Consider the following 27,407-nt stretch of genomic DNA (forward strand, 5'->3'; position numbering starts at 1 on the left):
TGGCCGCAGGGAAGATGGACAACCAGATGGGGAGGCTGAAGTCTTAGTCAGGGGGTTCACAAGGAAAACATGATAATTGTGGAGGAAGAGGCGATGGAGAGGAGCAGGAGGAGGGGAAGGTAAGGGGAAATGGAGAAAGTGGAGGAGGAGGAGGAAGAGGAGGAAGTGGAGAGGAGGAAGAGGGGGTGGAGGAGGCAGTGGAGGTACATGAAAGAGGGAGGTGGAAAGGAGGTGAAGGAGAAGGGAGAGGTGGGGAAGAGGCAGAGGAAGGGGAGGAGGAGGGGAGTCCACCAGAGAGCAAACAGCAGGTTAATGTTTAATCAGCAGCTCTGAAGATCTTTGACTCTATAAACACTCGCAGATGAAAATAGCTCGTCCACTCGTCTGGAGGACAACGTCCGTCAGGCTCCTCCTCACACAGGTCTCACGCTGCACAGTGACCTTTGACCCCTGGTGTCTGCTCACACCTTGCTCAGCCTACGACCCCCCAGCTTCATCCTGCAGAGACGGAAGCTGCAGTATAGTAGCCCAGATGGGTCGTGAATGGCGGCCCATAGTGAGCAGGTCCACTGATGTGACTGGTCCCCGTTGCCTGCGACAGTAACGACTGCTGGACCTTATGGACCGTTAAACACAGAGTCCAATATGGCAGCAACGCCACGAGCCGGAAAACAAGCCCAGTCCAGGAGCCTTTGTAGTTGGTAACACAATTAAACAATAGATTCTGCTGCTTCCTGAATGAAAGCAGTGAACCTGAAATGAAACTCAGTGGACCGTGAGAGAGGACCATCAACTGAAGACCTGGACCCGGTCCTGGACTCAGATCTGGATTCGGTCCTGGACTCAGACCTGGAGAGAGACACAGCCAGCAGAACCTTTAAGAGCTTCCAGCCGCTAACAGGCTAATGTCTTCCATCCACAGGAAGATGCTGCAGCCAAGGGCAGAGACAGAGAGAGACTGAAAGACTCATTCTTGTTTCCCAGGTGAAACCACAGGTCCTGGGCCACGCCCCCTCCCCACATCACCCAGGGAGAATAAATCCTCCTTTCCATCCTGGACCCCCATCATGTTACAAATCAGTTATTATTTGAACCGGGTCTGTTCCCCTGTGTCTTACTCTCTGTCTCTGTCATTCGATATCTGTGTCTATGCCTCTGTCCTTGTGTTTCTGTATGTGTGTCCGTCTGTCTCTGTCTCTCTTTCCGTATCTCTTTCTGTGTCTCTCTCTCTGTTGACAGCATCTGAAGTTCATGAATATGTAAGGAGGCTGTTTTGGCGCTGATCTGAGCTCAGCAGTCCCACCGGTGTCAGACCATCACAGGAGCTTGATGCAGTTAATGGGTTTAGAGAACTGAGACAGAGAACAATGAAACTCAGTCTTTATTTTCTTCCCTCTCCTCCTCCCCCTCTTCCTCAGCTGCAGCTTCACCTCATCCTGTCTTTGACCAGAGTCTCGGCATCTGAGCTGTATGTCTACTGATCCTGGACCAGTTTTTCTATCTTTCTTTGTACTGTGTGTGAGGCTGGCTGGGAGAGCGCCCCCTATTGACTGATATAATGAGAGAGACCCAACAACACAAAATGTGATAAAACAAGCTCTTTTATTATGTTTTATTATAATAGTTCAGAATTTTTGGTATTATATATATATATATATGTATTTATATATATATTTATTTATATATAGGTTTATTTTACAATTGAGACCTTAACAAACATCGGTTTAACATCATTTTGTAAAAAAAAAAAAAAAAAAAAAGAAGAGCTTCCTCTTCCTCGCTGACACATAGCAGATCAACAAGAGGTCAAAAGTCATCTCAGAGGATAAGAAGGCACTCTGTGAGTGTGTGTGTATGTGTATGTGTGTGTGTGTGTGTGTGTGTGTGTGTGTGTGTGTGTGTGTGTGTGTGTGTGTGTGTGTGTGTGTGTGTGTGTGTGTGTGTAATACAGTGGAAAGAGGAAGCGACGTGTTGCATAGACAGAAAAACTCTTTTCACATTTACTTTTTCTTAACAACATAAACACAATAAACACACATATGAAGAAGAGGTGTGTTCCAGATCAGTACCCATGATGCAACATGTCACACACACAACATTACGCCTCCTTCCACCACTAATAGTGCATATGACAGAGCTGCCGTCCTCTGGAAACCTCACATCCCCTCTGCAGAAGAGATATAAGGTCAGGACGCTGACCTGAAGAAGCAGGTACCACAGTTCAGTTCCAGTCTGAGACAGAGAGAGAGAGAGTGTGTGTGTGTGTGTATGTGTGTCTGCGTGTGTGTTTGTGTGTGTGAGGGAGAGCGAGAGAGAGTGTGTGTGAGAGAGAGAGTTTTTCACTTTGGCATCAAATGACCAGACTCAGGGAGAGAACTCATTATTATAAGACATATGGAAACATTGTATGTCCACAGCATCAGCCTTCAGGGAACTTGGGGGGGGGGGGCTTTTGTGCAGGAACATGAAGCTTTTTTGTGTCATAGTGCAAAGATAAAATACACACACACACATTTGAACCCCTGAAACAATTAAAGTGGATGTAGGAGGTTTCCAGCTGACAAACAGGTCCACAGGTACATCAGCTTGTTTCGGGGTGGTGGTGGGGGGAGAAGGGGGTCTATAGATCCATGCATTAGACACACATACACTGAGCCTATATATATATATAAAGCAGTGACGTCACTGTACAGACACATTTTGTATAAAACACAGAAAGTGAAACATGCAACAGGCTGATCTGGGATCATCCATAGCCCGAATTTAGCTGCTCTCAGAGGGCGGCGACACACGAGTCTGTCCGAAGGCACAAAACAACCGGGGGAGGGGGGGCACAGGGGGCGAGCTTATTGGCTTTTGCACAAAAAGTTTATAAAGGCACTTGAACACTGCAAAGATACAAGTCTGAGCTCGACTCTGAGTCTATGGATCAGCCAATGAGATGATTTCACCTGCAGCCAACCAGGGTCACCTCCACAACCAGGTGTTTCCGAGGTTCTTCTGAGAACAGGTTCGGGAGCTGAGCGCGGTTGTTGGCTTCAGACAGATGTTTGCAGTGAACAGATCAGCTGCCTCAGTCACAGCTATAGCTCCAAGCCGTGTGTGTAAATCCAGCAGTAAACCAGTCCAAATCCAGTCTGGGTCCAGTCCGGGTCCCGGTCTGGTCCCAGTCCGAGTCCAGTCAATTGGTCCCGGTTTGCTCCCAGTCCGGGTCCGGCGGGTCAGTAGTCTCTCAGCTGCCCATGGGTTTGAAGGATCCGTCGGGCAGCTGTCTGAAGATGCCCCGTAATGTGTCGAGCTCGCGGGTCAGGTGCTCCACCCTCCGCCTCAGTCTCTCGTTATCGGTCGTCAGCTCCACAACTTTCTGCTGCGTCTCCATGTTGCGCATCTTGGCCTTGTCCCGGCTCTTGCGCACGGCCACATTGTTGCGCTCGCGCCTCAGCCGGTACTCCGGACTGCTCTTGTCGACGTGCTTCTTGGGTTTCCCGCCCCCGCGGTGCTCCAGCAGCTTCATGCCGCCGTGCTGGTGTTGGTGCTGGTGCTGGTGCGGGCTGGGCACTGGGGTCGGCGGGGGGGTCGGGTGTCCCGGCTGGAGGTGCATGGTGGTCTGCGCGCAGTGCGCGATCTGGTACTGGAGGTGCGGCATCTGCGGCTGCGGCTGCTGCTGCTGGGAATGCTGGGAGTACTGCTGGGAATGCGGGTGCGGGTGGTGGTAGGTGGGGGGCATGCCCGGGGCCAGGTCCTCGTCGTCCCGGGGCTCCTGCTTGATGGCCACGGGCCGGATGCGCGGCTCGTAGAGCGGCTCCAGCTTGGACTCCATGTAGTTGGACATGTAGAGCTGCGGGGGCCCCGGGCCCATCGGCCCCTGCTCGTACTCCCCGTTCATGATCTTGAGCTTGTCTTGCCGGGAGCTGTGGTGGAACAGGTCGGCCAAGAAGTCGTCGTTGAACGCCGACGGGTCGATGTAGGCGCTCAGGTCGATAGAGGTCTCGCTGTCTCCGATCTCACCGCCGAGGTCTGCGGGGTCTCTGTAGCCGGAGGGGGGCTGCTGTCCGTGCGTCAGGCTGCTCATTAGGGGCCGGGGCGCGACCTCGTACAGGTTAGAGAGCTCCATTGAGAATCTAAACCCGGGCATGCATGGCGACGAGCTCCGGGAATCCAGTTTGATGAAAGTCCAGTAATGTGTTGGGTCCTCGGGTGAGGGGGGTCGGGGACCTGCAGACCTGCAGTGACTGGCTGTGGCGCCGTGACACCGGACCAGGCTGGAGAGTGTGGCGGGGCAGAGGAGTGGAGGGAAGTGGTGAGATGCAGCGGACTCGGTCTGATTCCTCCTGCTCAGTAAACTGTGAGCTGTCAAACTGCGGTTATATAGCAGGAGGGAGTGGGCGGGGCACACACACACACACACGCACACACACGCACACACACACACACACACACACAAGCGCGCGCTCTCACAGACACGCACACACACTCTCACATACACGCACACACACAAACACTCACAGACACACACTCTCGCAGACACAGACGCACAAACACACACACAAGGTTTTGTGTGACAAACTAGAATAAATGTTGATTATAGCCTGAGTTCAGAACTCCGTGTAGGACTTGCTCCGCCCGGACTCACTTCACTGCTCCCACTCAGGACTCGGCGCAGTGAGGTCAATGTCAGACCTGGACGGAACCAGACTCGATCCACAGTCCGGCTGAGCAGCTCTTCAGAAACTTCGCCTTTCTCGTGGTTGACACCAAATCTCAAGTTGCAGGTTCGAGTTTTTGCCTCAGACACGCTGCTGTGAATTAGCAGTAAGTTTTACTAGGACGCGGTGTTTGTTACACATTTACGCTGCTCCATTCAGTGTCTGATATGAAATATTAACTCTGTGTGGAACTCACAGAACGAGTCTGGCTCCATCTCTGTGTTACACTTTAATGCCCCCCACCCCCCAAATAAAATCCCGACACATAGGCTGAGCTGCAGCGGTGGAGTCTGTATTGGAGGTTCAGGCTGCAGAGAGCTGCTGATAATAACGAGCGTCTGACCTGAGATCTGTGATCCTGCAGCTGCACAGGCTTCTGTTGAGAAGATCGTATTCTTTGAATATCATTAAAATCCGATGTTTAATAAGTGTTAGGCTACTGTTATTTCTGATGTTTGTATCCAGATTGTAGTTATGTGTTTGTAATGCAATTATGTGGTTAAATCTAGCTTAATGAATCAGACCACACCAGGTGTGTGTGTGTGTGTGTGTGTGTGTGTGTGTGTGTGTGTGTGTGTGTGTGTGTGTGTGTGTGTGTGTGTGTGTGTGTGTGTGTTAAACTCTGCCCACGCGTGTCTTACCTGCAGACGGTGAGTTATCCTCCTCTGACACTGGGGGGTGGGGGTGGGAGGGGGTACTGTGCAAGGGTAACAGGGGCAAGAAGGTTCGTGCCGGGGCTCTGAAGTTGTTCAGAACAAGTGAGTGAGACCGGAGCGCCCTCTGTCGGCAGAGGCCGGAGCGGTTCCTGGTCGTGGTCGTGGTCTAACAACCTGACCTTAGTGACCTGGACAAACTGGGTCATTACGTCATTATTTCAGTTCATTTTCATTCATTCATTAGGCTAATGTTTTATTGCATGTATTATTTCTGAGGACAATATGTTGGTTTATGTTTCCAGAGGTCATTGAAGAAGTTCCAGGGTGTTTATTGAGGACAATCTCTGCAAACTAAAAATGTTCAGCTGGGCTTTGAGGTGATTTACAGTCCTTCAGAGGGTTCAAGGAAGAGAGGCCCTTGAGTCGGTCGAGGAGGTGCTTGAGGAGTTCACAGTGATATGTGATGGACCTTTGAGATATTAGCACTTATTAAAGAGGTTTCATGCTTGATTGAGTCCTACGATCAATGAGAATGGTTCCATGTGTACTTGAATATCTCTTCAGACAGTTCCAGGCTCCAGGGGACTTTGTGGATTTTCTTGGGGATCTGGTGTTCAGTGGATTCTCCAAGAGTTTTTTTTGTTTTTTGTTTTTTTTTAAGTTTGTTCTGTGCAGTAGCCTACTTGATAATAAACTTGACTAACTAAGAGAACTGGCTGAAGGAGTTTGATAAATCCTATGATAAACTTTCGAAAGGTTCTTTCACTCTTTGAGGATGTTCAGAAGATTAATGAGGAAGTTCGTGGGATCGTTGAAGAGTTTCGGGGGAGTCTCATACAGTCGTCTTTGAATAGGTTTCAGGGAACTTGAAGATGTTAGGTGTTCGCTGAGGGGGCTCCATTGATCTTTTAAAGACCCTTGGAGGCATTTTATTAGTTAAAGGTTAAAGGGATAAGTTTTGCAGTTTTAGGCATTTCCAGGAAGTTTCCAGTGGTTCCTGAAGGTGGAGATTCAGAGTCTGAGTGTTTGAGTTGTTGAATGTTTGAGTCGTTGAATGTTTGAGTCCATGAATCTTTGAGTCATTGAATCTTTGAGTCCTTTTAACATTTTAACAGGCTCGAAATGTTTCCTGCAAAGATAAAAGGCGGAGCTGAAGCCATGACGCCTTTAGGACACACTGTACTTCACACTGTTGGCACAGACTGAGTTTGACTTGGCACAGGGAGAGCAAATGACTCAGACATGGTGCGTTAAACATGTTGACCTTTGACCTCTGACTGGTTTGCAGTGTTTAACAAGCTAATCACACATCAGAGACCTGACAGTTGACAGATTTTATTTCTGCTGTGATACAAGTGCTGCCTTCACTGACCTGTTCTGCTTCTGATCTTCACACATTTCAGATGAAACAAACTCTCCGTGTCTCAGTGTCACAGTGATGTCATCAGGGTTGTCTCATACTATAGGTGTTTAAACCTGGAGGTGTGTGACAGGTGTGTGGGTGTAGGACTAGTTTGACCACATTTCTTAGTGGATGTATACATTGTGTTCTCGACACAGTTCCACAACTTTATAAACCAAATCCTCTGGTTTATAATAAAATAGGGAACATTCAGGAAACAGCGACAACCATCACACACACATATAGGAAATTAATGTAAAGAATGATGGCATCACATTTTGTATGAGACCAGAAGAAGCTTAGCATTTGTCTGGAAGAAACAGAGAGCCAGTTTCTCTATATTAACACAACATACAGATCATCACATAAGATACTGATTATCACATATGATACTAATTCATGTATTTAATATAATTAAACAGTCATAGACAATACAATATTAATCACTAAAACAGACTGGAACGACCTCTGACCTGTGAGTACCTTCTTAAAACAAATTGTTATCCAAGCATTTCCTGCTTCACCCTCAGGTGTTTCATTTCTCCTAAGATGACTCACTTATTGTTTTATTCTCCTCTCTGTAGTCTTCACTTTTTAATGTATTACAGTAATGTACTGATTATTTATTTCTGCTGTGATAATGCAAGTTTTTGAATTTCTCTTTAATAATGATAATAATAAAAAGTATTACTATATTATTATTAGCCTATTATTAGTAGTAGTAGTAGAAGTAGTAGAAGTAGTAGTAGCAGCTATGTGTGGGGGTTTTATTCACCTGCTCCTAAACTAAATTAAAATATGACAAGGTCTTTATTTAAAAATATATATTTGAATAGGCTATATATAAATGCCCTGCTTTTGACAGGTTTGTGCCCCAGGTGTGTGTGTGTGTTAATTAACCTGTCCATGTATCAGCGGCTCCCCCTCATTCACAGGTGACAGATCATCAGTTTAAGTGCTGAGGGGTGACTCTAAACTGGACAAATTAGTACTTTCACGCTGATTAAACCTCATCACTCCCAGATGAAGTCACACATCTATGAACTCATTTGATAAACCTCACGTTACATAAACAAAACCATTGCCGCTCTCTCATTGGCCAAATGATCCATCCATCACCGGGTGCATTGCATCACTCTGCCACACACTCGCCTCTGATTGGCGGAGAGCTGGCCGACCGCCCACCTCTGGCCTCTGATTGGCTGACCCCGGACATCGCCGTACATGGTAAAAGAGATTTCGCAATCGACTCTTTCTCCATGTTCCAAACAAAAACACTCGGATCTCTGACAGACGGAATTTAACTCCAACTTTTGCCTGAACTTTTCCCGCCCTGGCGGATGGTCGACTCTACCGCGGCCCGGTGAAGGTAAACTCTCTTTAGCCCGTTTCCACTGCCAACCAGCGACAAGAACATAGACGTTAGCGGCGGTTAGCACTTGGAGCTAACTAGCTGGCTAGATGCCCGGCTCCGCGGCTGTTTGTGACAAAGTGAACCCGTAGATTTGTTCGTGTTTAAAGACTAAACCAGAGCCAGAGCCGGGGTTGTGTGTTTGTGTGTGTGTGTTCAGCAGGAGGAGGAGGGGAGGGGGCTTCGACTTAAACCCACCACAGTCCACCGACTGTTTTGCTTCCACTCCTAAAAGTTGTTAAAGTGTCGGGGTGTCGGGTTTCACGGGCTGGTGTCGGTTCGGCGGAAGTTCGTGTGTGTGTGTTTGTCGTGTTTTTATTTCACTTAAACCGAGTTAAAGTCCAGCGAAGACTGAGGTTTGAGCTGCTGAGCCCCGCATGACTCCGGAGTTCCCCTCTCTGGGCACAAAGAGCTGACGATGATGCAACAGCAGGCAACAGCCGGAGCTCCGCTGGTTCTACCCGGAGCGCTTTTCCCTGCGCACAGCTGACTGGCTGCATAGCAACGCGCTGACCAATCAGAGCGGAGGCACTAATTGCCGTGCGGAACAACAAGAATCCAACCAATTATCGCGTCAGATGTCCGGGGTGGGGTGGTAAAAGCAGCAGCAGTAGCAGCAGCAGCAGCAGCACCGGTGAGGTGGGGAGGGGGGGTGAATCCCATCCTGACTGATGGATTGAGGTCAGCTGAGAATCTGCAGAGCTGACTGCAGATGTGTAAGACTCAATCTCATTGGTTGCTTCGGTCAGAGAAAGCTGCAGGTGTGTTAAAGCACCTGAGCAGGCTCCAGAGCTGATCAGTCAATCAGCTGGTCGATCAGTCGGCCTGGTTTCATGGTAAACAACATTTCTCATTGATGATGTAAACATGGCAAGGATGTGTTGTTTGGTGAGGAGCCGTAGCCGCAGCAACGATAGCAACACAGTGGAGCAGCAACAATGATGCACATTCATCAGTCAAGCAGCTGCTGTCACACTCAGATCACATGGGTATTTACAGTATCTTCCTATGGAGCATAAGCTGAATCTTTGTGGTTTCATGAACTGTATGTCAGACTGTTTGTCTGGTTTTATGGTGATGTCTTTTAAATGTCTCATTTTGTCCAAACAACATTAACATTCACTGACAGAACAGTGTGTGGTGTTCGGTGCTAAATAGGTGAGGTAGAAACGTGTCGCTGGTCCTCGGCAGAAAGTTGTTAGTGGTAATGTAACTGTGACCCTCAGTGACCCTGTCCCTCTGTCCTCCAGGCTCCACCTCCTACTTCCTCCTGGTTCATCTTCACACGTGAGGAGACTCTGGTCACAGATCAGCCACCTGCAGGCAACACATCCAAATGAGCCGGCCGTCGCAGGCGAAACTCACCACATCTGACCACAACAGCGTGAGCGTCATCCAGAGCCAGGCCCACGCCTCCTCTTCCTCCTCATCTTCTTCCTCCTCCTCCTCCTCTTCTTCTACCGCCTCCCTGCCAGCAGCCGTAGCCGGACTACAGCAGGTCCCCCAGCTCATTCCCGCCAACGCTTCAGCCGGAGGTGGCAAGGCCCTCCCCCCCAGCAAGATGAAGAAACCCCCAGCAGACAAGGACAGCGACGAGTATCGCCAGCGCCGCGAGCGCAACAACCTGGCGGTGAAGAAGAGCCGCATGCGCAGCAAGCAGAAAGCGATGGACACGCAGCAGCGCGTCAACGAGCTGAAGGAGGAGAACGAGCGTCTGGAGGCCAAGATCAAGCTCCTGAGCAAAGAGCTGAGCGTGCTCAAAGACCTCTTCCTGGAGCACGCCCACAACCTGGCCGACAACGTGCAGCCGCCGGCCGGCGCCGAGGGCTCCAGCCCCGCCCCCAACAACGCCTCCACCAACGGGCAGTGAGGGCACGGCCACGGGGATGTTTGGTATCTGCAGCTTTTCTGGAGGCTTCACATGTTCTTCTCTTTGGTTCGTTCTTCTTCTCTCATTTTAACTAAACACACATTTACCCAAGCCGAGGTCCTGGAGAACCTGGGGGGCTCTGACGAACACCAGCAGGTTCCAGGACAACCGTGTTTTTAATTTATTGACTCTTTTTTAAAGTGAAACCAGTCACAGTGACTGTAACGGACTCTGATCTGAGCCAGACCAGAGCACACAGGGGTCAGAGGTCATGTTGTGTCATCCATCCACTGATTGATTTATTGGAGAGATGTGAACTCCAGCACGAACTCGCCTGCAGAGACTGAGAACCCGGACCGGTGTCTCCTGAGCAGCTTTGTCCTCACAGGACAACGTCTTTCCTTTGTTGAACCTAACATTGCGTTCCTGCATTGTCGCCGCACAGTCACGTTTGAACGACAGCTCTGCTCTTTCCCGCCAAAACAACCGACAGTCACTAAACGCAGAGTTGAGGAGCAGCGGGATGTTTGATTGACAGCCCGGGGTCACACCTGTAACACCTGTGGCTGCTGCATCCGCAGGTCAACTCAGCTGGAGGCTCCCGCTCCCTGCTCTGTGATTTCACTTTCAGTGAGATCACACTTTCTGGACCAATCACAGAGCTTCTAATTACAGAGAGCAAAAATGTGTCTCCCACAGCTGGAGCCAGATGTTACAGCTCAGCACTGATGAATCAGCCACAGGTGTGACACTCAGACCCACCTCCACCTTCTGAGCAGTCTTGGTCCAGACAGCTGTGTGTGTGTGTCTGTGTGTGTCAGTGTGTGTGTGTGGACTCGGTTCCCCCAGATGAGCTGCAGCTTTAGGTAAATCCAGTTAAACTGGGCCGGATCGTTAGCCGTCTGCTAATGAGTTGTGAGCAGATCTGGACAGGCCCTCGCCGCCCGCAGCCCCGCCCCGTCAGCAGACCACACGGCATGCAGGAGGGCGGGGCAGCGGCATGTTGTTATCAGGTGTTGTAATTATGAGCTTTGTGCGGGCGTGGATCTGTCCTCGCCTCCTGCAGGAATGTTGTGGTGTCTGATCCTGCTGCTCCTCAGCTCAACCGAGCATCCCACCGCCACATCCACCTCACACGCCCCCCTTGCCCACATCTCACCGCGTCCACCTTTGACCTGTCAGGCTGCAACACTGAACCAACAGTGGTCGATCACAGTTCTGATTCAGAGGAGTTTTCTACACACAGCGCACAAACAAACACTGTCCTCAGTGCTTCACATGGGTTTTTAAATTCATTCATTAAAGCAGCTGTTTGTCAGTGTTGCTATGGCTACACAGCTAGCATTAGCATTATCAGTAGTAGCACTCAGCAGCTTGACAAACAGCTTCGAACGCTACAGAGACAGGTCTAGCCACACTGCGCTAGCTGGACAGCATGTTATGTTAGCTTCGGCATAAGACTGCTGATAACAACAAAAGTGTTTTATTTCCACAGCTGAAAAACAGCTGTTGGTGAGTAAAGGTCATCTAAAGTTTGACACTGACTGATCTCAGAGTGTTTCCTCTAGATTGATGAGTAAACAGCTGTTCATGCTAACGTTAACAAAATGCAGAGTTGGTACCTTTTACATTTACAGTTCACGGTGAGACTGAGCTAAGGGACAGTAACCTCACACTCTTGTTTTACAATTTGTGAAAAACAATATTTTTTAGCATAAATGTTTCTTAAAACATGTGAGTCAATGGAAAAGTCAAGATGGTCGATTTTACTGGCAAGGAAATGTTCATCCACAGTTTTCTTATGAATCATCCACAGGTGTCAATAATTTAAGTAAAGGGAGGATTCACTGTAAATTAATTGTAAAAAGAAAAATGAAACTGCCATGAAAATATGTTCAGCAAAAATCACAAATGGCTAAGTGTCTAGCCTCGTGCTAGCAGGCTAATGTTAAGGCAACAGGTGGACTGACGACTGACAACATTTGGTTGATCATTAATATTATTGTTTCATTAATCTAAAATTCATATGTGTCTTGAGGTTTGAGTTCTGAGGTCAGATCTGTTTCCTGTGGTAGACACGCCAGCCATCCTCAAGTTTGAAATGTCAGTGGCTGGTGGGATTTTAACTCATCAACACCCAATTCACATTCTCAAGCGTGACAATTTTCTGCTGCAGAGACGGACCTGATGTGACGTATGCCTGTACGTGATGATGATGATGATGATGATGATGATGATGATGAAGATTGTAGAGATGCGTCACATGTCTGGAGCAGTGTTGTTGAACAGTGACTCTCTGAGCTCCGCCTTCATCTTTTTCACTTTTCTATCATTAGTCTTTTCTACAGCAGCATGTTTATAGAGGAGTCTTTGCATGGGGATGAGGGGTGGGGGGGAGGGGTGGTGAGGTTGTGCTGTTTCCTGTACAATAACTGATGTGTATGTGGGGGTGGGTGGGGGTCGTCTGCTTGGGTGTGAATGTTGCTGGGCAGCATTTCTCTGTCACTGTCACTCAGCTTTTTTTATATGAGAGCAGAAACATGTCGTAAATTAAAATTGACTATAAAACAGAATCTGTGTGTTTTTGTCTTTTATGTAAAAAAATGAATGAGATAAAATGATTTGGAGTCTGTGTCATGAACTTAAACTCTGAGAGGATGCTGACAGGAAGTGATATCATGTTTCATTTTCCTCCTCACCATCAAGTGGTTTAAGTTTTTCATACTCTTATTGACTCTTGCTCTGAAAGATGACGATGTCAACCTTGAACTAAAGTTAAATACTCAGCAGGTAGGAGATGTTGACATGTTGGCATTCAGGATAGTATCGGTAACGCATTTACCCTTCTCAAAGATTCACAGGACCTGATCTCAGACCAGTAGAAGAATAAAATAAAATCCTTATCCTTTTTGCATCCTCTCAAGGACCCCAAAACATCTTTAAAGACCTGCTAATGCCTGAAATGTTTTTCACCTCTAGGTTCTGTGAGCAGACGTTGCATGTTCTCCCCACGCTCTCCTCTCTACGTTCTCCTCTCCGTGATCTCTGTGCACTCTCTCGTTGTCGATCTCTTCCTGTCATTCGTCTTCATTGTTTTTACTGATTGTTTTAGTGCTGAGGAGTGAGAGGGCGAACGAGGCAGAAATCCATTCGTCATGTTTCAGCGCAGTGTGAGCCAAAGGTCTGTCCTCCCCCATCAGCCCACGGAGGGGGCTCGTACCACGCTGTCATGTCCCGGAGATTCCTCCCTCCTCCCCCTCATTTTATTTATTCATTAGAATAAAACACATGAATCATGATTAAACGTCCTCACTGACCTTTGAACTGAGGGACTTGAACCTCCTTGAACTTCTTTAAGGACCAGTGGGCCTCCTGGAGCCTGTGACATATGAATAATTGCCAGGTCTCCTCAAGGACCCTCTGGCTTCTGACCCACATTCTAAGTTACTAAAACCTTCACAGACATCTCCAAACTACTGAAAGTAAAAGTTCTCAAGGCTCACTGGGAAGTGAGTTGGAGCATAATCCTCCTTTTTTTTTTTTACTTAAAGTGTTTGGGTGGTGAAAAACAAAATTGCGAAGAAAAAAATATGAAAACTTTATTTATTCAAAATTCACAGCATGTCCACTGTAGTGGACAACAGGATTACATTGTTTCAAACGCTTATGATTTTGAAGCTGATTATGTTCATGGAACAAACAGAATTATCCAGAAAAGTGCAGTAGCACCTCTTTTATATACAGTCTATGAGTAGCACATTGAGAATTAATACCAATAATGGATTTGTTATTCTTTTGTATTCACATTATTTCCTCAAAATCCTACGTGTTGGTTTGCACCATACAGGATGATGGCACATTGGCACATTTCATGCAGCTCTATGTTGATCCACCTCATTTGGCACAGTCTCCTCACTGAAGTCCTCTGAATGTCCACACCCTCCTGCAGGGTTGTCCTCTTTCCCTGGACCCTTGTCCTCTCATTTATCTATTTCTGAAACTCTGAAATGTAAAGTAAACAGTACATAGTCCCACTGTCCAGAGTACATTTGTAAATTATGTTGTTTTTTTTCATATGAAAACTAATGAATTCAGTTCAGTTGTCCGAACAGCATGACTTAATGAAGTGACATGCATATTATGAGAGAGATGAGCAAAAATGTGATGTCAACTACAGTGTACAAAAGTATATTGCTGCATCTCAGGATTTGGAACGAGGGGCGGAGAGGTCACGGGATGAAGATGTTGGATGAGGAAGAGGAACGGTCATCATTGCAGCAGCTGTAGTTGAAGTGGTCTCTGGTCAAACAGAAAGCAGCTGGATGGTCAACAAGGAACCACAAGACAGAAGCAGCAGCCAATCAGATGACAGACCAGAGAGAGAGAGAGAGGTCAGTCCAATGTTAATTAAAGCAGAAGTAAGTGGTCCGGTCGTTTTCGCTAATGCTGCGTTCCAGGCAGGCTTTTGGAATCGTAAATTACAGCTTCAAGTCACAACTTACGACTTTGTAGCGTTCCAGGCAACCCACTCGTGTTTTTCCGACCTGTTTTACCTGTGAAAGTCACTATCAGGGCCGGCCCTAGGATTTTGGTGGCCCTAAGCAAGATTTTTGTTTGTGGCCCTGCACTCTAAGCGCAAACACCAAATCACTGGTTAAAACTGAATACAGACATGTTAATGCCCTCTGAGGTTTGAGGCGATGTAACAATACTATACAACAGTAACAATACTCAAGTGTTTTATGTCTAAATATTAGAACCTCCGCTGTAAGCACACTGAGGCCAGTTTGTCCTAGAACACTGTATAAAGAAATAATTTAGGCCAAATGCTGGAAAATTGAGGTCTGCTTTTTGAAAACAAATTCAAATCCCTTGTGAAAACACACCTTCAGTCATGAGAATGAACTGTTTTGGTGCTTGAAATAGGATATGAATACAGTAATAGATACAGTAAGTGTAGAAAACAAGTCTAAAATGAAATTTTGTAAGATTGCTTTTTGAGCACAAATGTTGTCATTCTGCCATTCTGTTTTCACCAAATGTCTCAAATGTGAGATAAAAGAAGCTGAATATTGACTTCAAATGACATATAAAGCTCATAGCGTGCACATGCAGACCTCAGGATGTTTAAATGACTTGAATGAACCCCGGTACCTTTCTGATCATGTGGCCCCCCACCTAACGGCTGTGGCCCTAAACAACCGCATAGAGTGTTTATGCCAGGGGCCGGCCCTGGTCACTATAACGGCCACTCGTAACTTCTGACTCGTGAACTCGTACCAGATCGAACTGGTACGACTTCACGGTCGGAAAAATACGAGTTTCCTTGAACGCACCATAACAGTCCTCGTCCCTACGTCGCCACATTCACGGCGTCCCTTGGCTGCACACACAGCCCTGCATGCCGTTCTCTCTCCTCATTGGATAAAAACTGTAGGATACGATAAATGTTTTCTCCTCGGCTCAGAGCAGAGCAGAGTGACTGACAGACCAAACACTCTATGTAAGTGATTGCTGTCGGAAGATATAACTATTTAAGACTTATATTAACACAAATATATCACTTACTTCTGCTTTAACCTATATTAAAATAAACTTCACAGAACTTCATTATCATCATCACCACCACAGCAGGCTAAGTGGAGAGATTTTCAAATAAAATGAAGCTTCAACTGATTTTCATTTTTTCTCAAAGTATTTTTAAAGACACTACAACAGATTATTTTGTAACAGCTGGTCCGCCCAGACTGAAGCTACTCTGACACCGGATGACCTCGCCTGAACTACATTTTTAAGATTTAAGGGGTTAAATTGAGGGAATTTCCCTCTTGATTGACAGGTCAAAGCTCTGTGCATAGTGTGTGTGCGTGTGTCCATGTGTGGACAGATAAGACTGTGAATTGATTAACGTTTATCAAACTGATCGACCTTGAAAAGCAAACAGGACCAGACGGGATGATGGTGAATGATCGACAGGCTGTTGACTCGATGACATCATCATCGCCTGAGACCAATAAACTAAAGTGGGACAGTTTTTTTTTCTTTTAATGGTCAAAGGTCGCCAGATGGAGTGAGTTGTAAAGGTTTTACTGGAGGCGATTCAAATGTCTCTGCCTGACACTGAGCTGGTCAACACCCCCATCCGGCCCCCCCACACACAGAACCAGTCCTTCCACCTCCTCCTCCTCCTCCTCCCATTGTTCCCATAACTCTCAGCCTGTCAGATTGGTCATGTCAGCATCTAAAAATAAACTCTGTGTCTCAGCACATGGGGGACACCGTCATCAGGCTGCAGGAGGTGGAGCTTCAGACCCACAGCTCTGAGACTGAGGTTAAAGTTAATCTGAAGATGAACCTACCTCAACAGCCAGCGGGTCTCCTCTGACAACATCATCACATATACACTGTACTAATAAACACATCTATTTTCACTGAGTCTCACTGCGTGTTGTTGAAACTCACTGCTTCACTCTCAGGTAAAGATAGAGTAGGAAAAACGGTTCAAGCTGGCTAAGTTTTGAAAATACACAATTCAAGTCCAAACTCCTTTCTTCACACTTACTCTCTGAGGCCACTCCTCCAGAGCACAGGAACGCGCAATGCTTGTTCTTCTGCCATAACGTTGCTGCAACTGTCTCGTTGAATTTAGAAAGCTAGCATAAGCTCAGGCTCTGGCTTCGTCTTTTCCGTATATTGTAAATCGTTGAAGACTCTCAGCACGTGCGCAATTATTGCATGAGGAGGGGTACATGCAGAGGTTTAGATAGACGCATCAGGTTTCCACTGAATTCGTTCATGGCGTTCAAAAATTAAAACGCATTTAATAAATTGGTTGCAATTGGGGTGTGAAGAAGATTTCAAGCAAACAGTTCAGCCACTGCTGCAGCCTGAGCGGGGTCACACTGTCTGCAACTGCAGTATGTGTAACTTCCCTGTGCAGGTAGAAACATAGCACCAGCGTGATCCTGGTACACCATAGCTCCACTAAGCTCCAGAGACCGAGCTCAAACCCAGTCTCCCTGCTCCTCTCACCCACACATGAGCACCCTGTGCTGGTCCGCAAAGTCGACCAGCCTCCCCTCTAGAGCTCCGGCGACACACGAAATCCTCTTTGCTTGGCACCAGTAACGGTAACGGCAACTTCCAGTACCAGTACCGGCAACAATACCGGCAATGGCACCTGTACCATCAACAGTACCAGCACCGGCTGCGTCAACAAATTCCCGTTGGTTATTGTTCTTCTCCGGGGATACAGCATATAGTCCTATTTATGACACATAGCAGACAGTTGCCCTTCTCACCCAGAGTACTAGCTAAATCTTACATTGTGTTGCTTTAAAGTCTTCCATATGGCAGAGGTTCTGCCTGGGGGTGAAAAGTTGGGCTGATCCTAAGGCTCTGTGACTGATGGCCCAATGTGATTTGTTTACACACAACAATAGGAATAGTTTGAATCTGCAGCTGTTTTTATCCTTCAGTTCATTCGACCCAGTAGAAGATCATCTCAGTCTAACAACATGCTGTTTTCAGTCCTATTAACGGTAGCTATAGTGTTGTTGAGCAGAGAGGCAACAGTTTGGTCACTGTAAAATGTTAAATTTGTGGTTTCACATCTGCTGTTAGCAGATGATGCCAGGTCTTAGCAGGTACCAGCAAGTGTTAATAGGTGTTACTAGCAGGTTTTAGCAGATGTTATTAGCATGTATTAGTAGATATTAGTAGGTGTTTGTAGCTGTTAGCAGGTGTTTATAGTTTTTAGCAGGTGTTTGCAGGTTTTTTGGAAGTTTAAGAAGAGGGAAATGCCGTCGGTGCTAAGAGAAGCTGTGTAGAAGACAATGATGATGATTTCTCTGATTTCTCCTTGTTATTTATTCAGCATCAGATCAGCAGATGTGAGGAAACACGGAGCTGCTGAAACCTCTCATTCCCTCCAAACCCCATCACTGATCCCCCTGGTTTTTGGCACCAGTGGTTATAACACCCCACCCCCACCCCTCTTTGGTACCTGTGGGAGAGGAGGTCGAGCTCAGGGCGTGCGAAGGTGTTTCTGGCCAGAAAAGCGAGCGGCAAGTGTTGGAAATGAAAAGCGGAACATAAACTGATATTAATGGTCAGCAGAGAGCGAGAGGAGTTATCAGGAACATTACTCAGCCAGTGTGTGTGTGTGTGTGTGTGTGTGTGTGTGTGTGTTATATGATTTCATGGATGATTTCATGCTTGAATGCTATTTAGATAAGTTTATTATTAGCAGCAGGTCTGAGGAGAGCAGAGCTGCAGGAGCCAGGTCCTGCTGAGCTGAGTGAGAGGGTGAATCTCAACAGCCCAAAACACATCTTCTGCATCAGGAGAGGTGAGCTGCAAAAGAAATAACTAACTGCAGGAATCAAAACAAAATCAAACATGCTGCAAATACACAAACAATAAAAACTCATGAAACACTGCAACACAACATGCTGTTTGTGTTTTGTCTGGTTATTTGTGTTCTCTGTGTGTGTTGACCTCTCTGGGCCACCATAGGTCAAGAGCATCTAATGTTTGCTGATGATGAGTTCGTCACCAGTGATTATGTGCCAGCCTGGAGGATGCTGTTCACGCTCAGTCGTTCCCCCTCCCTCGTGGTTGGTTATCCCCAGTTTGTCCTTCATGTCCATCTGCGTGTGTGGGCGTGGCCTCCTAGATCCTGCCTGCACCTGTCTCCAGATCGCCTGCTCCACAACCTGTAATCAGTTCTTCATCTCATCCAGTTGAAGGTTCCCCTCAGCGTTGCTCAGCAGAACATGCTGGTTCACACATTAGTCCACCTCCACCTCCTCCTGCTCCTTCTCCCTCAGCACCATCACCAGCTGAGCTCCTCCACATGTTTTCACTTCAGTGCTGTTCTCCTCACAGAGAACTCAACATGATGATGATGAATTTGATCAGTTAACGATGAGTGAGTAATTAGAGACAGTCTATAAATAAACTTCTGATCGTTGAGGAGGAGAGGATACTGAGCAGAGGAGGAGAACATGCTGCAGATATCTCCTCCCATCGCAAACTCTAGATAATAGGTTTCTGTTTCTGTTGGCCGACAATGGTCATAGTTCATCTGAGCTAAACTTTGACCTCCCCTTGAATTCAGAATACAGAGAAGAAGAAGAAGAAGAAGAAGAAGAAGAAGAAGAAGAAGAAGAAGAAGAAGAAGAAGAAGAAGAAGAAGAAGAAGAAAACAGAGAGGGCCCAAAAGTTCCCTCGAACCTAGAACGTGTTGGCCTTGACCTAGGTCCCGTTGGTCTTCGTCTAGAACCCATTAGTCTTAACCAAGAACCAAATGGTCTTCACCTAGAACTCATTGGTCTTGTGTGTGTGGACAGTATGCAGTTCTCTCTCTCTCTCTCTCTCTCTCTCTCTCTCTCTCTCTCTCTCTCTTCCCACGATGCTATGCTCTCTCTTCCTCTCCAGATGTGGAGACATGAAAACATTCGAAACTTCAAACATAAAAATGAGCGATGGCCTCGTCGTCATTGCCAAGATACGTTTGTTTAAAATCACCTCCTCCGAGAATCTGGCTCAGAGCTGAACACACACACACATACACACACACACACACACACACATCTGGAAAATATGTTCTGTAGTTGTGTGTGTGAGTTTTTTCTTCTGCATCTAAAAGAGCAGAGCCACTGAACTACACATACACACATATTTCTGTACTTATGAGGACTCAGTGTGCTTTCTTAAAGAGACAAAACACATGTATTAATGAAACATCTTCACTAACACACAAACAGTCAGTGTTTACATCCTGTCGCAGACCGTCCCCACAGAAACATTAACCGAACTCTGAGAAAGACATTTTAGAAATAGTTCATTCAAAAGCTGCTCTCAGCAAAAATTTGAAAATGACATCATCTGCATCGGCACAACACAGTCACTGCTGTCATGAGGAGCGATGATGCGCTGCAGGAGGAGTCAGAGGTCAGAGGTCATCATATCCTGTATTTGGAGGTCACGGGTTTGACTCCCAATGTGTTTCTATCAGCTGACTGAAGCTGAGAGGTTTCGTGCAGCGTGCAGATCTGATCCAGATGGAGCCAATCAGCTTCCTCCTCTCCACCAGAAACCGACCTCCTGGGAGACCTCGCATCCACAGAGAAGCATCAAATACACACCCTTCCACCCCCACCCTCACACACACACGAACACACACACACGAACACACACACACACACACACATTCCCCACACCCCCTCCTCCTCCTCCTCCTCCTCCTTCAGGTGTCCAGCTTTATGTTCTGTGTTCAAAGGCATCGAACCAGCAACAAGCTGCACCAGGAGAGGTGAGGGGGTGTGGGGCTGATGGGAGTGTGTATTTGTAGTTAGTGTCAGTGATGTCATTAGTGATGTCATCACTGACAGCTTCAGTTGGAGGATCTTTACTCTGGCTCAGTAATCAATGTAAACACTTGGCCCCGCTCCCAGCTCCAGCGATGTAGACCTTTGACCTTCTTAAGTGCAGCCTCTCCATTTTGGCTGCACTTTTCCTGCCGTTCCCCACGCTCCCAGCCCCCCATTGTCACGGTAACCATCACACGTGGCTGATCCTCCAGATGCTAAACAACTGTCTGATTAGAAGTTCTTTAATCACAGCATTGATCACTATTCAAATGCGTTCTGATCTGGACACCACATGTTATTACACTGTCACACCTCACACTGCTCTGTGATTGCCCCGAATGCTTTGTCACAGATCCTGTTCATAGGTACGCATCCATTCAGTATAAAGTTAGATGTTTGTGTTAAAGCTCCATACAGTATAATGGTGGATGTTTATATTAAAGCTCCATACAGTATAATGGTGGATGTTTACAGTATAAAGTTAGATGTTTGTGTTAAAGCCCCATAAAGTATAATGGTAGATGTCTGTGTTAAAGCTCCATACAGTATAAAGTTAAATGTTTGTGTTAAAGCTCCATACAGTATAATGGTAGATTTTCATGTGTAGTGCAACTGACCTATGGCTAAGCCCCGCCCCCTCCACTCACTCGGACAAACAGTCAACATTCGGTGACAGGCGCTTTGGCAGCTGTCACAGTAGGAGACATTTCACAGGAGGCAATTGATGATTTTTGGAGACAGAAAGATTAAATATCATCTCGAAGTCACCAAAACTTAACTTAGCTTTACTGCTATGGCTGTCGGTTGCCGCGAAACGCTGATAGCGACGGGCTAATTTCTGTTAGCCTGTCTATGGAGTTTTACATTATACGTTAGCATTAAGCTAGTGGACTTTATGCTTAGTTGTGATACTGGCTAACATCTAAACATCTCTGACAATATGTTGCCTCAAATACGTTGTTGACTTAACTTAGAACAGATGTAGACATCCTTGTTAATTTCATCCACGTTTAGTTGGTGTTGTGGTCTACCTCATAACTTTATCCAGAGCAGACACTTCCCTCGGTTGAGATGTGGCTTGGGAAAAGGTAAAAAAAAATCCACCCTGTCGCCCAGCCTCTCGGGATACATAGTGTGGGAGTTGCAGGTACCCCGTGCACACCGTTTGACCATTTTAAACTTAAAATGTCAAGAAAAAACATATAAAAACGAATGAAGACTAACTGCAATGCATTTCAATGAATGTGGAAGCAGAGAATGTCCGAGTGTATGGGCTAGCTATGCGCACTGTGATTGGCTCATCGCGTTTGGGAGGCGTGGCTTAGCCATAGGTCAATTACAAAGCAGCTCTAGGTTCTACATTAATACTGTGAAAGTATCAAAGCCTCAGTCCACTGAGAAACGCATACAGTCTGTATTCAGAAATTGGGCCTTAAATCAAGCTGTCAGGACTTCTGTGACTTTGTGATGTCACAACAAAGAGGTCACTATGCTCTGCCCACCTGGACCCACCATCCAACACTTGCAGGATTTGGTTTCTCTGAGTGTTTTGCCTGAAATCTGCTCTATTTTTATTGGATCACTCACAAAACAGTCACCCAATCAAAAGAGTGGCCTGGAGCCTCATCTCTGATTGGTTGACACCGACCTGTTGTTACCAGAGCTCCAGAGAAAGATCTTCTCATTGAAAATAGACTTCCGATAAAACACAGGAGAACCTGGTCACAGAAACGTTAGTTACAGGGTAATCAGATGATAATGACAGCCATGCCCCCTTCTTTGTGTGTGTTTGTCAGTGTTCCCCATCATATGAATAATAGCTTGTTTTTACCATCTAAACCTTTTAGGTGGTGAACTGTGTTAAACGTAATGTAAAGCAGAACTGCACAAATCGTACATCATGTGTACGAGTGTGTGTGCATGTGTGTGTTAGTGGGCGTACAGATTGATTGATGGACAGCTGCAGACAGCCTCTCTGTTGGTCCAGCGCTGAAGCCTCTGGAGGGTGAGGAGATGTGTTTGTGAGGGGGAATTGAGTAAGTGTGGGGGGGGTTAAGGTGAAGCTGCTGATGGCGTCGATTGATCACGGCCTCAGGTTGGGGCGAGAGAGAGAGCGAGAGAGAGAGAGCTGTCAGACCTCCAGACGTCTGTGAGCAATCAGGGTGGATGTGATTGACAGGTTGGGGCTTTGCTTGTCAGGATGAGTTAGAGACTGAGCGAGTGGGGGTAGGGGGCTGGGGGGGGCTTCATGGTGGAGGGTGGTGACGTCACTGGGATCTTGGCAGCGCTGTGCTCCACGCGTTGATTTATTCCAGGTTTCACAACTCGTAAACAAGAAGAGCTGCTGATCCGAGCTCAGTGATGGGAACAGGCTGTCGTGCAGAGAGACATGTGCAGCTCATAACTCCCCCTTGCCCTCCACCCTCCACCCCGACCCACCACCACCTAACCAGTCCACCAACAGGTGAGGCTCTGAGGCTCCGACGTTCCTGTACTTGTTGAGGATGTGAAGCAGTGGAGGCAGCACTTGTTTTAACTCATTGCAGTGTGAAGCTGAGTGCTTGTGTGTGTGTGTGTTTGTGCGTATTTGCAGTGTGTTTGTGTGTGTGTTGGACCAGAGGCCTCTGCTGTTTCTCATCTCAGCTCCACAGGAGGAAACATGAACTGGAAACTCTCCCTGAGCTGGACAACAAGAGAGAGAGAGACCATAAATCCCTCAGCAAGCTCTGTGTGTGTGTGTGTGTGTGTGTGTGTGTGTGTGTGTGTGTGTGTGTGTGTGTGTGTGTGTGTGTGTGTGTGTGTGTGTGTGTGTGTGTGTGTGTGTGTGTTCACTGTGCACATTTTCTTTGTTCATGTTTTCTTGTTGCTCTGAGTCCAAATCAAATCAGAGGCTGTTTTATTTTGAAAGGTCACATTAATATTTTCCTGCACTGGGATTTTACTGTAAATCTAATTTGTTATGTTCATGAGCTGAGACCACTTCAGTCCAGCTACACTCCCCCACCCGTCGTCCGGCCTTCTGAGAGCTGGATTAGCTAATCGTGGTTAAAATCATCCAGTAAGGGGCGCGGCGTCCAGTGAGCCACGTGTCACAGCAGTGGTCTCTGAGGGTTGCTGTGTTCGGACATTCTGCCCACAGAATCACCCTAAAATGGTACAAGTGGAGGGGCCTGGGTGGAGCCAAGACTTCACTTCATGATGATTTAATAACAATGGGCCTCATTCACGAACCGTTCTTAAGAACAAATTTGTTCTTAAGTCCTACTTACGAAGTTTTTACGAAGATTGTGGCATTCATGAATGTTTTCTTATCCAGAATTTGTTCTTAAGTAAGAACAAAATCTAAGAACAGTCAGGAGTATACTTACGCACTTTTAACTGAGACTTCTGCAAAAATAACCGATTATAGCGTTTTCTTTTGTTCTGCAGTTGTATGATATTATATGATTTGAATAAGAATTATTTTCTTATCTTTTATGATGTTTTTAATAATCATATATTAATAATAATAATTGACAAGTCATTGCAGTTTCTTAAAAAAACATTATAGACACTTAATTCATATCAGTTTTTTTTTCTCTTTTTTTGGGAGGGGGGGTAAATGTGTTGTTTGTTGTTGTTGTGCGCAACATACAGCTCCTGATATGATTTTTTCTTCCTAATTGCGGGCTGCAACAGTGCACTTACTGTAAGTGTTTTTTTAAATATGTGATAATATGATGATATTTATGATGGCACACGTGAGAGTGTGGTCTCTCTGATAACAACCCGAAGAGCTGCATCCACTAAACTAAATATAGCCTAAATATAAAAATATAAACTAAATATAGGCTAAGCCTTTTGTTTGTTTCTGTGTTTCATTCCTGCCACAGTAGCGCCACTTCACTATTTAAGTTCTTTTTATGTTTGGAGTCTGGTGCTCCCTCCCAGATTTTCATTTGAGCATTTCAACTTTCTTTCTCACTTCACCTTCTCTGCTCAGTGCCTGTGGGTGCTGTGTGCACACGGCCCTGCAGTCTCATGCCCTTTTACGGGCATTGATGGGCCCGTTACCTATGCTAATCCTATGTTAATTAGACTCACCTGGCACACGCCCTCAACTTACGAGGAGATGGCATAAGAACACAGCTGCGAACAATTCTGAGGCTTACGAACGCGTTGATGAATCTGACGTAGGGTTTTCTTAAGGAACCTCTTAAGAACAACTTAAAGGGATAGTTCAACATTTTGGCAAATTGGCCCATTGCCATAATTGCTATAGTCATAGCAGTAGGTTTGTTACCTTTAATTGTAGGTGTAAGCTATTTTTAGTACAGCGGAGCGCAGCAGCTGGCTGCTCAGAGCTACGCTATGGAGGCTAAAGGAATTTCTTGGTTTCCCTCATTAAATTCATCAAATACAAAATCCCAAAACTCCACAGCGCTTTTGTAGACAAGTTGTGAGCTGCACAACCACCACGCTATGAGATAATGACGGAACGATACGAAACGGAGCCGTTTTCGAGGTAAATTCATACAAAACCGCTGATGCGCGTTGCGTTCAGGGACAGCTTTTCAGCAAGCAGTCTCCGTATTTACCCTGTATTTACCTCGAAAATGGCTCCGTTTCGTATCGTTCCGTCATTATCTCATAGCGTGGTGGTTGTGCAGGTCACAACTTGTCTACAAAAGCGCTGTGGAGTTTTGGGATGTTGAATTTGATGAGTTTAATGAGGGAAACCAAGAAATTCCCTTAGCCTCCATAGCGTAGCTCTGAGCAGCCAGCTGCTGCGCTCCGCCGTACTGAAAATAGCTTACACCTACAATTAAAGGTAACGAACCTACTGCTATGACTATAGCGATTATGGCAATGGGCCAATTTGCCAAAATGTTGAACTATCCCTTTAAGAAAGAATCTAAGAAGGTTCTTAACTCATTGAGTGCCGCGCTCCTTTCCAAAGTTTTAGTCAAGTGTGCCGGCAAATTAGACCATATTTGACTTTTTATTTTAGAGCCATAGTGTATTCTATATTATTGCCACCAACACATACTGTAGCTCATTTGAAAGGTTTAATTTTATCCTTCAAATGGCCACAAACCGTTTGTTTCTACGTGCCTCCGTTCCTGAGAAAAGTCAAGCTAAACATGGCTGGGTTTCACCAAAATCCCTCCTTTTTTTCTAGAAAAGGAGATAGAGCGTCTTTTATGAAAGGTGCGCTGTTTGTGCCTGTCGCTCTTCTGACACTCGCATTTCTGGATCAAAGGGCTCGTATAAGATAAATATACACAACAATTGTTGTTCTATTCACAAAACCACCATCGGGGGCGGGGGGGGCGCCACTAAACAACAATAACACAGACGCACCGTGCCGTGTCACAGCCTCTCGCCGCGGAACGTGAGGCTCTGCCGGCCACAGCGGCTCGCGAACACCGGTCCCGCCGGTGGTCGCGGTCCGTCTGTGGTACGGGTCGGTGGTGCCGGTCTGCTTTGACCCAGAGACCATCAGATTTTACCGCGGGAGGACTTTGGGGAGGACACGGTGTTGCTCCAGATGAAGACCGGGCGGGACAGTGGGCTGAGAGCTTCCTGGTTCAGCTCCCAGCTGCTGCAGCCTCGCGGGTGAGAGCGGAGCAGCAGCGGAGCAGCTGCGCTGCATCTGCATGCAGAACTCCGTTTGCAGAAGCTGAGTTATGATAAAAACTTCCAGATCATGAGCTGTCATGTGACTTTGATCGTCATCTATTTCAGTTCTCCTCGTCGTAGAGTCCCCATATTTACATATAATGTGTATTAAAGTGTCTATTTTCATAATTTAAAAAAAAAGCAAAAAACGAAAAATTTCGTTTTTGGCACTCAACGCATGGGAACGAAAAACGAGAAATTACGTGGTTGGCACTCAATGAGTTAAGAAGATATTCACAAACCGTTCTTAAGAACAAATTTGTTCTTAAGTCCTACTTACGAAGTTTTTACAAAGATTGTGGCATTCATGAATGTTTTCTTATCCAGAATTTGTTCTTAAAGCAGAAGTAAGTGATATATTTGTGTTAATATAAGTCTTAAATAGTTATATCTTCCGACAGCAATCACTTACATAGAGTGTTTGGTCTGAAACACGGGTCTGTCAGTCACTGCTCTGCTCTGAGCCGAGGAGAAAACATTTATCGTATCCTACAGTTTTTATCCAATGAGGAGAGAGAACGGCATGCAGGGCTGTGTGTGCAGCCAAGGGACGTCGTGAATGTGGCGACGTAGGGACGAGGACTGTTATGGTGCGTTCAAGGAAACTCGTATTTTTCCGACCGTGAAGTCGTACCAGTTCGATCTGGTACGAGTTCACAGGTCGGAAGTTACGAGTGGCCGTTATAGTGACTTTCACCGGTAAAACAGGTCGGAAAAACACGAGTGGGTTGCCTGAAACGCTACAAAGTCGTAAGTTGTGACTTGAAGCTGTAATTTACGATTTCAAAAGCCTGCCTGGAACGCAGCATTAGCGAAAACGACCGGACCACTTACTTCTGCTTTAACTAAGAACAAAATCTACGAACAGTCAGGAGTAGGCTATACTTACGCACTTTTAGGTGCTGAGACTTCTGCAAAAATAACCGATGATAGCGTTTTCTTTTGTTCTGCAGTTGTTTGACATTATATGATTTGAATAAGAATTATTTTCTTATCTTTTATGATGTTTTTAATAATCATATATTAATAATGATAATTGACAAATCATTGCAGTTTCTTAAAAAACATTATAGACACTTAATTCATATCATATCTTTTTTTTGGGGGGGGGGGGGCATACAGCTGCCGATATGATTTTTTCTTTTCCTAATTGCGGGCTGTAACAGTGCACTTACTGTAAGTGTTTTTTTTTTCATATGTGATAATATGATGATATTTATGATGGCACACGTGAGTGTGGTCTCTCTGATAACAACCGAAGAGCTGCATCCACTGCTGACGCTACTAAATATAGCCTAAATAGAAATATAAAAATATAAACTAAA

The 27,407-nt window shown here is 46.1% G+C and overlaps 3 protein-coding genes across 3 annotated transcripts in view; 1 reads left to right on the top strand and 2 right to left on the bottom strand.

Annotated features, from left to right (window-relative positions):
* The window catches only part of LOC146990054 (isocitrate dehydrogenase [NAD] subunit alpha, mitochondrial), a 242,259-nt gene that overhangs the window by 75,683 nt on the left and 139,169 nt on the right, over nt 1–27,407 (bottom strand). The window lies entirely within an intron of this gene.
* Nucleotides 1,584–4,354, bottom strand: cebpa (CCAAT enhancer binding protein alpha). The gene has a single exon (XM_085768071.1). The coding sequence runs from the start codon at nt 4,133–4,135 to the stop codon at nt 3,233–3,235; it is 903 nt and encodes a 300-aa protein (XP_085624197.1). The 5' UTR covers nt 4,136–4,354; the 3' UTR covers nt 1,584–3,232.
* Nucleotides 9,512–11,514, top strand: cebpg (CCAAT enhancer binding protein gamma). Its single transcript, XM_085768081.1, has one exon. The coding sequence runs from the start codon at nt 9,512–9,514 to the stop codon at nt 10,043–10,045; it is 534 nt and encodes a 177-aa protein (XP_085624207.1). The 3' UTR covers nt 10,046–11,514.

Source organism: Trachurus japonicus, chromosome 3, assembly GCF_045865225.1.
Source record: "Trachurus japonicus isolate A0001 chromosome 3, Traja_1.0".
In the NCBI taxonomy this organism is placed as follows: Eukaryota; Metazoa; Chordata; class Actinopteri; order Carangiformes; family Carangidae; genus Trachurus; species Trachurus japonicus.

Excerpts from the sequence above, each read along its gene's own strand:
- cebpa (XM_085768071.1), bottom strand. The coding sequence starts at position 4,135 with ATGCCCGGGTTTAGATTCTCAATGGAGCTCTCTAACCTGTACGAGGTC.
- cebpg (XM_085768081.1), top strand. The coding sequence starts at position 9,512 with ATGAGCCGGCCGTCGCAGGCGAAACTCACCACATCTGACCACAACAGC.